Source organism: Natrix helvetica (genome assembly GCF_964273705.1).
Source record: "Natrix helvetica genome assembly, chromosome: 3".
Classification (NCBI taxonomy): Eukaryota; Metazoa; Chordata; class Lepidosauria; order Squamata; family Natricidae; genus Natrix; species Natrix helvetica.
The window spans coordinates 26,466,910-26,481,242 of record NC_138549.1 but is presented as its reverse complement, the minus strand read 5'-3'; the positions used below and the strand labels follow the sequence as shown (position 1 = coordinate 26,481,242).

General features: G+C 38.6%; 1 protein-coding gene across 1 annotated transcript in view; it reads right to left on the bottom strand.

The window, feature by feature from the left end:
• The window catches only part of STK24 (serine/threonine kinase 24), a 36,527-nt gene that overhangs the window by 11,515 nt on the left and 10,679 nt on the right, over positions 1 to 14,333 (bottom strand). Inside the window, exons 3-7 of the mRNA XM_081949263.1 lie at positions 6,440 to 6,496; positions 5,206 to 5,314; positions 4,954 to 5,111; positions 2,844 to 3,029; positions 928 to 1,073 (exon numbers count right to left, since the gene is read on the bottom strand). Coding sequence (XP_081805389.1) covers positions 928 to 1,073; positions 2,844 to 3,029; positions 4,954 to 5,111; positions 5,206 to 5,314; positions 6,440 to 6,496 — 656 coding nt within the window. The remainder of the gene's footprint in view (positions 1 to 927; positions 1,074 to 2,843; positions 3,030 to 4,953; positions 5,112 to 5,205; positions 5,315 to 6,439; positions 6,497 to 14,333) is intronic.

Sequence of the window (14,333 nt, the reverse complement as noted above, 5' to 3'; positions counted from 1 at the left end):
ATGGATGGAAACTAATCCAAAAGAGAAGCTACCTAGAACTAAGGAAAATTTCCTTACAGTGAGAAGAATCAATCAGTGGAATATCTTGTCTTCAGAAGTTGTGGGTGCCCCATCACTGGAGGCTTTCAAGAAGAGACTGGACAGTCACTTGTCTCAAATTGTATAAACTCTCCTGCTTGTGCAGGGAGTTAGACTAGATGACCTCCAAAGTCCCATCCAACTCTGTCATTCTATGTCCTATGTATCATATTTGTGAATACATGTTCAGTGCCCAAATATATAGCAATCAATTTGTTCCTTCAAACAGATTAAATAAATACAAGAAAGAATAACCTAACATTTATCCTGTTTTCTCCTTCCCATTATAGAGGATATATTTATTCCCTATATTTTTTCTCAAATGATAAGACCCATTTGCATGATTCATGATTAGAATCAGTAAGAAAGGGAATTGGATATGGCCAGTGGAAAGACCATGTTTCAGAAGATTAATTTCCCCCCAAAATGTCAAATAATCTTACAATGGCTTAATTAGTATGTTCAGATAAGGTAGTATTTCTCAGCCTTCACAACTCTTTAAGATGTGTGGATTTCACCTCCTAGAATTTCCCAGGCAGTCATGCAGAATTCTGAGAGTTGAAGTACTTAGAAGTGCCAAGAATTAGAAACACTGAGATAAGGGATGAGATGTTCTAGATTTGTCTAAAACTTTGCATTCTTAGAATGGTAGAGTCTGCACATATTCATTGAACGTACTTTTCGAGAACATTATGCTGGCTACAAATCTTTTGCTACTTTTTATGAGATTGATTCGGAACACATCTAAGAATAGACTTCTGAACCTCACTATGAATCTCGTCCATCATATCTTAAAAGTACTCCTTCATCCTCAAACACCAAATTGATAACTTTTAGGTTTACACTCACCCATCTGAATCTTCAGAGCTGGAATTATCATGATTCTGCTCGGCCTTCCATCTTTTATGTCTGTCAATGAGATCTGTCAAGTAGGAAGTTTTCTTTGCATTTCGTATTATAAATTTGTGCTTCAGGAGTTCTTTGGCTGTTGGTCTCTTAAAAATAGAACATAAGTTTCTTTACTAAACTGAGGTAAGTTACAATATGGCTAAATGTATTTGTTTGGTTGGTTATTTATTTATTTATTTATATAATTTATTGGCCGCCGATCTTGGTAACAGTGGTAAGAGTTTCTATAAATTTTGAAGCAATGGAGAGAGAAAATGAATAAAAATAAGAGACATTACTTGTATAGCTTTTTGTTATCAATCCTATTGATCTCACCTCTATCCATTTATCCATGTCTCAGAACTTCATATATTCGTAAAAAGAAAAATTGTTCTGCAATTGTTCTTTAGAGAATAACTCATGTATAATTTATTTTTCTTACTAAAAGTACGTTTTTCATATAATGGAAAAGTACCATTTATTCAAGAAGTAATTATGTTTATGTTGAATTTACATTATAATGTTTTCATTCTTGTGGCAAATTAAGCAGATAAACTCCCAGGAGCTTCTCTTTTTGTTTAATATGTGGAGTAAGAAACTATCAATGCTGTAAATTAAGACAGGGTATTTCTGGATTTTTTTCCTTTACAATTGAATCAGACATACAGGAATCTCTGTACAAAGTGTAGAAAGAGAATACATATTTTTCCAAGTGAAAAAAAACAGTCCAATTTGTCTCATGTAATGAATCTGAAATGGTATCATTACCAGCACTTACTACTTCACATTCTTTGTTAATATTATTTCATTTTCATGAATTTCTATAAATGTAAGTTTTGCATAAACTGTATTTATGCAACTATATTTGAATATATTTCTCCATCTTTCCCCAGTTTATTTCTTGAGTTGGAATATTTATTTCAGGTCTTAATTGCCTTATGTATCATTAAAAATATAATATTAATATTTTGTAATCCTTTTTTTCATTTCCCGGTTTTGGGGAAAGAGGATTTCTGAAACTAGAAAAAATAAAAATGTTTTTATTTCAGACATTCACAGTTTCAAACTTTCCAAAGTTTTCAATTATGGAACAGTTCCAAATATCCTCACTATTTTATACAGAACCTGAACAAAACTGTAGGACAGAAGTAAAATTTACAGCAAGCTGCAAAGGCCATTGATAGAATGGGTCTGAAGTAGTGCCAAACTGAGAAACGGTGGACTAAAGTATAAAATGTATACTTTAGAAGAAGATACTACTTACTTAAAACCAAGAAGATCCTTGGTTTTAAGTAAGGAACATAAAACATATTTAGATTTAACTCTTAAGGTAGTATACTTTTTATTTTTAAAATAAAATGTTAACCGGCATGAAAATTCATGTAGGGCTCTGAAAACCAAACACAGAGTCAGCTCTTCTGCTGTTACAACTGTGGCACACAGAGCCCTCTCTACAGGCACGCCAGCTGTTGCCCCAGCCCAGCTCCACCGTGCATGCGCCTCCCGCCAACCAGCTGGTCTTTGTATCTCTACCGTGCATGAGCAAGGAGCAGAGCGTATGCGAGGGACATGCGGGGGTGGGGCGTTCACATTGTATTTTGGTGCCTCGTGCAGCACCCCGTTTTGGCTTCCAGGTTGGTGCAGGAGGCCTTCAGGGCCCAAAATGTGATGCGGGGGTGGCGTGTGAGCCCCCCCCTGCACCCCATTTTGGCCCTGAAAAGCCTCCTGCACCAACCTGGAAGCCAAAAATGGGCGATAGGGGCAGGGCGCATGCGTGGGGGTGCGCAGGGGGATCGCTTTCGGCATGCAACGACAAAAAGATTCGCCATCACTGTGTTACAACATGCAGAGACAGCCACCAAAATCTAGTAACTTACAAAACTGGGATCTTTGTTCAAGCAGGCCTCAACGAACTCCTTTAATGGTTTGCTGTAGTTTCCTTCCAACGTTGGTGGGTTGTTCTTTGGGATCAGAAATAAAACTTTCATTGGGTGCAGTTCGGAATGTGGTGGCTCTCCTTTCGCAAGCTCTATGGCCGTTATGCCCAGGGACCATATATCTGCCTATTAACAGAGGGAGAAATGTATAATTTGAACGAAATGCAAAAGTGAAATCAATTATATGTTTCTATCTTTTTTACCAACTATTCATTTTCAAATGTACCTGTTTTCCTCTCTGCTTCTTAACTTTAGCTACAAAAGCAGCTGCTTGGAAAGAAACGCCCAGGATTGCAAGCTTGAGCAAAGTGAGCTTGCCTTTTACATTAACTTCAATCAAGGAACACCATATTAGTGAAAAAGATGAAAAAGAGTTTTAGCCAAGGTTAGTAAAGGCAAAGATTCCCCTCGCACATATGTGCTAGTCGTTCCCGACTCTAGGGGGTGGTGCTCATCTCCATTTCAAAGCTGAAGAGCCAGCGCTGTCCGAAGACGTCTCCATGGTCATGTGGCCGGCATGACTAAATGCCGAAGGTGCACAGAACGCTGTTATCTTCCCCCTAAAAGTTTTCTATTTTTCTATTTGCATTTTTACATGCTTTCAAACTACTAGGTTGGCAGAAGCTGGGACAAGTATCGGGAGCTCACTCCGTTACGCGGCGCTAGGGATTCGAACGGCTAACTGTCGACCTTCTGATTGACAAGCTCAGTGTCTTAGCCACTGAGCCACCGCGTCCGTTTAGCCAAGGGTAGAAATGGATTAATATACACATTTCACGGAGGTCAAATCTACTTCTCTTAGTAGACCTGGTCTCATAACTTTTTGTACCTTCTAGAAATGAATCAACTGTTCTCCGATGCTCTCCGGATTTTTTTTTTTTAATCATGAGCAACCTACAGAAATGGCAGCTACAAAAGAATTTTTGTCGTCAGTCGCCTATCAGGTGATATAAAACCTGCATTATTTTAGCTGGTGGAAAAAGTAAGAGTTAATGATAATGGAGAATATTTGTAACTCAGGTTTGGAGGGGTCCTTGGTGATCTCTGAGCTTGTTTTTTGGATATGTTCCATTACCCTACCTAGGTAACATCATCAGTGCTCTGATGATATTACCTAGTTAGGATAAAGAAATGCCTGCAAGAAAACAAGGAGGCTCAGAGAGCACTAAGGGCCCCCCAGTAGCACTTAACAATAACCAAAGAATTGAGTTTATTTCCATTTCAAGTTTTAGATCATCGTCAAGCATTTATTCATGTCATCCATCCTTCCGAAGAACCTGCCTACAGCATCCACTCTTATTCTTCGCCAGAGCACCTACCAATCTATTCAAAATCAAGAAAGTAATTTTAACATATTAGGGATAGTTCTCATGACACGCCAAGTAAAGTCAATGAAGATATTAGGAAAGAAGGGACTCCTGGAAGAATGTTTTACATACTATATCCATTTTTAATAATAGTCTTTATTTCAAATAAAAATGTACTGGAATCCTCTTCTGTAAAGGTCACCTACTGTTCTCTTACATGGACCAGCTCTCAAACTCCTACAATTTTCTGCCACTCAGATGAAGTTTCTAAAGTATTTTGGAATGTGACTGTAAGCAGAATGGCAATAGCAATGGCACTTCAGACTTATATACTGCTTCATAGTGCTTTTACAGCCCTCTCTAAGCAGTTTACAGAGTCAGCATATTGCCCCCAACAATCTGGGTCCTCATTTTACTCACCTTGGAAGGATGGAAGGATGAGTCAACCTTGAGCCAGTGAGATTTGAACTGCCAAACTGCAGCTAGCAGTCAGCTGAAGTAGCCTGCAGTACTGCACTCTAACCACTGCGACACCAATGTGGAAAAGGCACATCTTTTCCAGCATTCCCATATCATTCCACATGTGGAAATTAGAATTAGAGACCTCGGAATGGCCATGGTCTCTTTTATAAAAATTCCCACAGATGAGTTGCCAAAATGCACATCCGCACATCGTCTCACAGTGCAAACTATGTTTCTGTCTGAGTGATGCATGAAAATATTAAGTAGCACATTAATCTTACCTTTGAATCGTAAGCAGATTGCTTTATTACTTCTGGTGCCATCCAAAACGGTGTGCCCACAAATGTATTTCTCTTTATTTGTGTATCAGTTAATTGCCCAGCTACGCCAAAGTCTGCCAGCTTGACTTCCCCTTGTTCTGAGAGGAGCACATTAGCAGCTAGAAAATATTTTAGAAGAAATTTGTAATTGGAAAAATTAAGCTTAAGTTGTTAAAATGCTCACAAAGTCCCAATAGGTTTTTCTTTTTTTACCTTTAATATCTCTATGAATTTTCTTTTCTGAATGCAAATAATCGAGTCCTTTCAGAATCTCTCTTAATATTGTAGCAATCTGGATTTCATCCAACGAACCTGGTTCTAACTGGAATAAAATACATTATTTTCAGACAAAAGGCCAAATAATGAACGATCAATAACTTAAAACACTGAATAAAGTGCAATAAAGTCCAATAAAGCCCAATAAAGTTCATTTTTATTTATTCTAATTTTATTTATATTTGTTGTAATGCTCAACAGTTCTGCCAGATCCAGAGATATCAACTGGCACAAAGTCACCCAGAAGCATTCTTGGCTGAGAATGTACTTGAATTTAGGTCCTCCAGATTTAACATGTTAATCCCTCAAATATTTATTTTTGGGGATAGCAAACATGCAGGTTTCTATGAGGCCCATCCATGAATAGAATTGCAAGGTATGGTTTGGAGGTGAAAGACCCATCCATCTGCACTTTTGATTAGAAAAATAAAAGCTGTAATTGGATACCTGCGGGATCGCATCCTGCCCCACACATCCCTGCGGCCGATTCGCTCTCACAGGGGGAGGGACTCCTCCAGGTGCCGTCCACTAGGCAGTGCCAGCGGGCGACGCCCAGGAGTAGGGCCTTCTCTGTGATGGGCCCGACCCTCTGGAATGACCTCCCCCCCCCCGACATTAGAATAACAACCGATCTCCGCTCCTTCCGTAAGAAACTTAAGACCCACCTGTTTAACTTAGCTGGCCTGGCCTAACTGTAGTTTTTGTGTCCCTCTAGCCTGTATTTTAAATTTTAAATTTTTAGGGATAGATTTTTTAGGTTGTTTTAATTTTTAACTATACTGTACAGCCTATCATTTAATTTGTTTTAATGGGTATTTATAATTATCTAAGTTTTGTATATTGTTTTATTTGTGGTCTGTACACCGCCCCGAGTCCCTTTGGGGAGAGGGGGCGGTCTATAAATTTAATAAAATTAAAATTAAAAATTAAATACCCATAAGCTTTAAATGCATTTTCAAATACGTTTCCAATATTATTCAACCAAGATTCTTTTCAGTAATGCATATATAATTCTTCCTTATGACATGAATAATTAAAATTCTGTTTGTGAAATTTACAGTTCAGTGGCCGAAGGTCTATTTTTATGATGTACATAAGACATAAAATCTGCAAGACAATATTTAAAAATTCAGATGGATTATAGAAATTGTAATGAAAACTGGTTACTTACAAGGTCAAGGGCAGATCCACCACCTAGGTATTCCATTATTATCCATAGTTTTGTATCCTGTTATGTATACAAATTGACATTCAAATAATGATAAAACTAACATCATCATAATTTTAAGTGTTTACTACAATATGCCTGCCTCTTATCGTATCTGCACTTAATAACTCAAAGAAAGCAAATAGAAAATGATAAAATAAATATGATTTGCCGCCACAAATAATGGCTTGTCACTGTAAAATAAATAAATGGATGTACCAGTTGCAGGTAGTCCTCAACATATGACCACAGCTGCGATTGGAGCTTCCGTTGCTAAGTAAAGTGGTTGTTAATTGAGTTCTGTCTGATTTTGCAATCCTTTTTGCCACGGTATAGCAAATCACCGTGATTGTTCAGTGAAGCACATGGTCAGTAATCATATCCAGCTTCTCCCATTGATTTTGCTTTTTTGGAAGCTGGCTGGGAAGATTGCAAGTGACAATCACATGACCTTGGGATACTGCAAACATCATAAAATCCATGCCAGGTATCAAAGTCCTGAATTTTGATCATATAGGTCAGGGGTCGGCAACCTTAAACACTCAAAGAGCCATTTAGACCCGTTTCCCACAGAAAAGAAAACACTTTCCCACAGAAAAGAGCCACAAAACCCTTCCCGTGCCTGACTATTTCCTGAGTGCCCCCAAAACCAGCATATGTATTTGAATTAAAGATTCTGTTTTCTTCTGAAACTTTTCTTTTCTTGGATTTATCCATAGTTGGCCTACTGGGGATCGAAAAGGTCAATAAATTGTGTGCTGACGGGTGTCACACATTGGCGGTTGACACATATTTTTAGCGATAGGGAGCCACAACAGAGGGATGAAAGGGCCACAAGTGGCTCCAGAGCCGCAAATTGCTGACCCCTGATATAGGTGAAGCACTGTGAAGGTCAGTCAGTAAGCGCAAGGACCAGTCAAAAGTAACAATTTTCGGCGGCGCAGTAATTTTGTACAAGCTTAGCAGGTCTAAAGGAACTTGGAACTTACAACAAGCCCTCAAAAATAAAACAGTTCTACTATACAACAGAAGCAACTAAAAAAATCTAGCTTTCGAAAGCACAGAATTTTTTTTATCTTCTGCCAAATAGTCTTAGTTACAAGTCCTAATTTAAGTGACGAGATGCAAACACGCTTTGGACTGAAAATGCCTTTGAAACCGCTTCTCTAAACAATTTGTATTTTAAGCAACAGAGAAGCCTTAGTGTGAAAAAGTGAACTTCCCTGTCATCTCATTCTCTGGCTTTGGCCTTTCACTTGCCCTTGGTCTCAGATCAGAAGGAAGACCAGCAGGAGGCCAGGCAGACAAAGGAGGAAAGCTGCCAGACAGGGTGGAGAAAGGGCAAGACAGTTCAGAGAAGGTATAAGCTGGCTGAGTCACCCTAAGGCGGAGGAACTTATGGACGGGTGTGAACATGATTCATTTCTGCAAATTTGTGGTTTTGATAGGGGGAGTCTTTAGGTTGAGCCATATACTAAGCATGTACTAGGGCAAAAATGGCTAACCTTTTGCAGACCGAGTGCCCAAAGCGCATGCGTATATGTGTGCAAATACGCTCGTGTGCACCCGAACCAAAATGCAATGTGTGTGTGGCCCCCATGCATGTGCCCTCTCCCCCACGCACATGCACTTCCCCCTGCTCATGCGCAGCAGAGACCTGAAGACCAGCTGGCTGGTGGGAGGCGCATGCGCATGTGCAGTGGAGCTAAACTGGGGTGACGGCTTGCGTACCCATAGAGAGGGTGCTATGTGCCACCTCTGGCATATGTGCCATAGGTTCGCCATCACAACATTAGGGGAATACGAACAGTATGGAGTCTCTTGCATTATTTGGGGGAAATCATGTATCGTTTTTTAGCAGCTGTATAGAAAAAGCATCTGCACTGCTTCATTGATCTACAAAACAGCCATTCAATGCCCTACTTGTTACAATCAAAAGAACGGTATTAGAAATGGCTCTATGGTTGGGTTTCAAAGTTGAAAAATTCAATGAAATGCCATCTATTTTGCAAATGGTAAAGTGGAATGATGGAATTAAAATACGTGCAGGCTAATATAAAGCAAATAAGAAGCTGGAAGGGGCCCAAATCAATACAAAGCTGTAATAAACTATCATTCCAATGGCAAGAGATCAAGTAATTCTTGCTTATTTTCTTTCTGAGCATAATATGAGTGAAGACTGTTCAGAGTTCTGATCACATTGTCGTATGGGTAAAGGTTTAGTATCATTTAAAGAAAAAAAGCAAATTATCTTTAAAGCCTATTGACTATGGCTTCAGAAAAATAGGAGGGAAGACCTAGAACAGGGCTCTCAAACTCCCAGCGTTCCCCTTTGCTAAACCGGGCATGGGCGTGGCCAGCATGTGACGCATCTAGCCTGTGGCCCACGGGTTTGACAGTCCTGACCTAGGAGATGGATTTATTCTATTTCCTTCCCCCTGCATCTATATGTACTAGAGCATCTCTCTCACAGGACTTTACTCTATCCATCTAATGAAGAGGAAATGAACCACAAAATAAGATGTCCCAAGACTCGTTGTTCTGTTTTTATTGAAAGGATCTAATCCTGCCAAGAAATAATTCCAGTTTTTCAGCTATGTTAAAGAAAAAAACTATTCAACCTAAAAACTGAGACCATGGAAATAAATTGCCTAAACCCACTTGATTTTTAATGATCAGGAGTTTTGTTTTGTTTGGTATGGCATTGTATTGTTCAACAAAAATCTCTAGATCTTTAGTAACTTGACAATACAAAAACACAATGGCGAAAAAATCGGGTTCTAAAGTCATAGTCAATTCTAGGATTATTATTTTTTGGATTGGATTTGGATTTATTAGATTTATATTACAACTTAAAGCCTTACATAGATTTACTTGTCCCTTTACTCTCACTTCAGTTTTTGTGATTTTCACAATCTGAATTAGGAAGGTAATATTTTTCTCTATTCTTCTGCTCAGCTAAATCACTGATCTGGAAATCCTCGCCAATCTACAGCAATTGGCCAAAAATATACCAGTACATTCAAATTTATTTTAGCCTGTTCTGCACTAAAGAACATGTCCAACAAACTTTAATTGAATTCTTTCAGATTGACTTAGTCCATTAAGCTACAGCTAAAAGCAACCTCAGGACACTTACACGTCTCAGTTCAAGGGCATTCAGTACCGAAATTAAAAAGTGGCCAGCGCTAGACAGAATTCTTGTTCTTCAAGGTGACATTTGTAATGACTTAAAATATCTGCATCCTCAATTCAGTAAATAAGGATTCTGAAAACTACCATGTTTCCCTGAAAATAAGACAGGGTCTTATTTTCTTTTGACCCTTGAAATAACCGCTTGGCGTTATTTTCAGGGAGGTCTTACTATTTTCGAGGTGCAGTCACCGTAGTCACCTCATGGCTGCTGCTGTGTTGCAATATTTTGGGGGAGGGCTTATTTTAGCGCATGAGCTCAAAAGCCCGATTGGGTTTATTATCCAGGGAGGTCTTATTTTCAAGGAAACAGGATAAAATTAATAAAACAGGGGCTGGCAACTTATAGAACAGCATTCCCTTAGAGCAGGGGTATCAAGCTCGCAGCCCATTGGCAGGATGCATCACATGCTGGCCACTCCCATCCCTAGGTTAGCGATACATCGCATGATGACAACGTGACGCCACAAATTTGACATTCCTACCTACAGATTCAGATATTCATGATCCTATTAGTCTTTCACAAAGCATGGAAGACGTGGAAGTCTTCCTCAAGGTTTGGGTCAGAAGGTTAGCTGAATTCTGTTGTTACTGATGTGTTTTTTTATCAACAGGGACACTGTTCACCCTTGAGCACCGGGCTTATGGTTTTCAAGTTTTTAAATCTTGTATGCGAGTCACCTGTGTGAGATGGGCAGTCATATAAATAAATAATAACCTCTACGGAATACTAAAATCTATTCTTCAGTTTCCAAAACACAGCTTCCTGGAGCATACTCCACATTTAAAAGTCAGGATGACTTCACCCATTTTTTTAAGAAGACGACTGCAGCTCTTGGAAACAGGTGCAATAAACACATTTGGTTGTGTGGTTGTGCGCTTCCACAATGAAGGATGTGTGGCAAGACTTTTTTGAGAAACACATACTGTTCATGACACATCTACTAAAGAAATGATTTCACAGGAATTTAATATTTGGCTTCTGTCACCTTAGAACAACTTCAGTACTACTATTAGATATATGCATATATGTGTGTACGACTATCACATAGATGCATACAAAGTTTACTTTAATCTCTATTCTTAATTTATGAATTTTGACTCAGGGCAATTCTGGAGCTTTTTGTGTAACATTTTTATAAAAGCAAAATGCAGATTCATTAACTAATATTTTGGATTACAAAAAGTGGATTTGTGTTTCAAAAACAGGAACTGTTTCTTGTAGTAATAAACTCAAAATAGAATCTTAAAAATCCACAGAAATGTAAGCATCTGCAGAGAAGAGCCTGTTTTGCCAGAAGAACAAGTAAAACCTGTGTTTGTTCAGTTGCTGTCGAAGCTGCAATGAGGTCAAAGAGAACAGGGGAAAAAAGGGAATAGCAACATTTATGAAAACTTCTAAGTTCTGATAGGGTGATTCAGCAGGATATCAAGAACTAATGCCAAATGCGAAAGCTTGTTTTACTTCAGATCCAAATGCCAGTATGGTCTTTTCATAACTTGATATGAAAAACCTCTTCTTCTCCAAGACTGAATTAACTTTGTCAATATTTGCGCAGTAACTTAAAACATTAAAAAGGTTTGGAAATTGAAAAAGTTATGCATGTTCGGTCATTTTACCTAACAATGCCCTTGAGATATTGGTATTTCTTTTGAGGGGAAATACAGATCAACTTCCAATTTATCTACTGAATGCTAATCCGTAAATATATAAAATATCCTTGCAGGAAAAGAAATATTAGTACCTGTCGTGTTTAGTTTTCCACTCAAGGTCAACCACAAGGGAAAATGCACAACTTAACAAACAATGAAGAATATATTTGGCAAAACAAAGTCTAACATAACTTACAGTTGGGAGACAAATAAGGAAGCTGCACACAAATAGCTTCAACGTGATAGGAAAGTAATATCCCTATGAATGTTTATTAGAAAAATCAGTCAATTTGTTAAACTGGATTCTTAGTCAAACTTTGAATTTTATCTACATTATTACTGCATACAAATCACTACAAAAGACCTCATCTGTCTAAACAACATATTTTTGCATTTCTGTATCTTTCTACATTACAGTAAAATCTAACATACAGATAGGGAGCTGTAGACTTTAAAATTATAGTCTTTATGCATGACTATAACATACCATACAATTGTTGCTGTTTCTTTTTAAGGATTTCAAAATTTGTGGCCTGTAACAAAATTGGCCAAAAGTGGAGCCAGCCCTACCATTCTGACATTTCCAATCTCATAACTCACTGGACAATTATTTCTGTGCTACTTTTCAGTTACAGCATTTGGCTTTTATTGACGGATGTCATTTCTTTCCTCTATTTTTGCTACAAATACGGCACTATTCCATTAAAGGTAGTCCACACTTAGACCAGCAACTCTGTAGCTAAGCAAAAGATTGAGTTATGATGTCATTTCCCATTTGGTCATTAAGCAAATCACCATGGGTTATTAAGCAAGACATCATGACTTGTGATTTTACTGCCGGCTTCTCCATTGACTTGTTAGGAGCTGGTTGTTAAGTGCACAAATAGCAATCAAATTACCACGGGACACTGTAGCAGTCATAAATGTGAGGAATGATTGCAAAAGTACTTTTTCAGTACCATCATAACTTCGAACCTTCACTAAACATAGTCATTAAGCGAGGTATACCTATAGTACAATCCCACAATCAATCCTACATGACCAATCCAACAAATGTGGAAAGTATCTACTGTACTTCCAACTGGAATATAATCAGCCATATCCACAGAAAAGCAAAAAATAAAAAGGAAAATAAGCAGAAACAAACTATGCCATAATCAAGATAATACTAAATTTGTAACAGATCAATTATTTCAGGGGTGTCAAACTCAAGGCCCACAGGCCGAATCCGGCCCATGTGGTGCTTAGATCTGGCCCACAGGGCCGCCCTGGAGACAGCGAAAGACTGGCCCGCGATGCCTCTGCCAGCAAAAATGGAGCTGGGAGGGTTGCATGTGGTCCTTCCAAGCTCCATTTTCAGCTGCAACAGCGTCCTGCAACTCTCTGCCAGTGAAAACATCACATTGACCCTGACCACACCCACCCTGACCACGCCCCCCCTCGGCCCACCAGAGGTCAAATACCGCCCTGATGCGGCCCTCAATGAAATAGAGTTTGACACTCCTGAACTATTGTATACTTAACTTGATTTTTTAGAATCTCTTTAAGAAATGAGCCTTTATGGAAGATTTATAATAAAGGATATAAGTAGAGGTTATCGCAACAATCCCTAGATTCTACATCTGTAGTGACAGCATAAGCCATTCACTTCACCCTGAACATCTATCATGCATCACCCACACAACTGTCCTTCCAAAACAACCAAGAGTTTCAAATACTTTTATTCTGCAAGATATCTTACATTTCCAACATAGGTCTCTCTATAAGCTTTCAGATATATTACCCATTTGACTTTGGTAAGCCTCGGTTTTGTGCCAACTGGATTCTGAGAACATTTTATTTAGCATCTGCGATCTTCTGTAAATTATATTGCTAAAAGGTTTGTGGATATTTTGAGGACTGCTTATTTTGCCTATTTTTTTTCCCAAGTCTCTCAGCGCGCATTTAAGACCACAAGGCAGTTTGACATTTTATCGCCACCTTCTGGGGAAGTAGAAGAATGAAACAGAAATAATGAGCCGTTTCTAAAGTCTGCTTTGATGGACAACTATATTGCAGACGCATATTCGACGCTGTGTGAGGAAAGCCATGAAATCCCACCGTATCTTGTTGGATGAGTGCAAAAGGGGAAAAAAAATAATCTGAAACCAGGAATTCCTAGTCACCGTGGTGGTAGGGAAAGCAACAATGATTCAGCACCTAGCCCATCCATGCTATTACCATGCTGATCCTCTTCCTAGACTTAATTTAAATATAGACTCTTAGACTACACAATGTTAGTGTACTACAGGTGCAAAACGAAAATCAAATAGTGACTGAAATACTCTTGTGTACTGACACGGCTCTCTAGGATAGATCTAGTGACCTTCAAGAACTTTTATCTAATTCTGCAAAGCTGAGAACATTTCGTTCTCCAAACTACAAAACTCACTCATGCACTGTTTCTTTTAATACCAAACTTGGCATCTCTGTAGTTTCTACAGGAAAATGAAGTGGCTTTTCCAATTTATACCGAGTTCTGTTTCTACTCTCACAGACCCCCGAACGTTCAGGGCAAGATCTTAAAGACTGACGTACAAAATCTGGATACACACAGCATACACACTATTAGCAACTGAGAATTACCTATGGTAACTCTGCCTCAGCTGCTATCTCTCTAACATAGGCAAAAAGAAGAACCACACTCCATCATGGACACTGGTACCTAATGTCACATGAGCCCTACAGGAATGTCCAGGATCCAGAAATCAACTCTTAAGACTTCTGACCACATATCTGAAAATTCCACCATGGTCCATTCCTATTCATTCCTAAGTGTTAGACTAGGTATCATCTAAAATTTATTGGATCAAGAATTACTAGGAGCTTCTGCTTTGCTCCTTCAATAACTACACCAAAGTTATCATTTATTTGATTTATATCCACCTTAACTATCTTAGTTACCTTCAGGATAGACAACTTAAAAATATCGACCTAAGTAAAATCTTATAAAAGCAGTTACACTCAACTATTC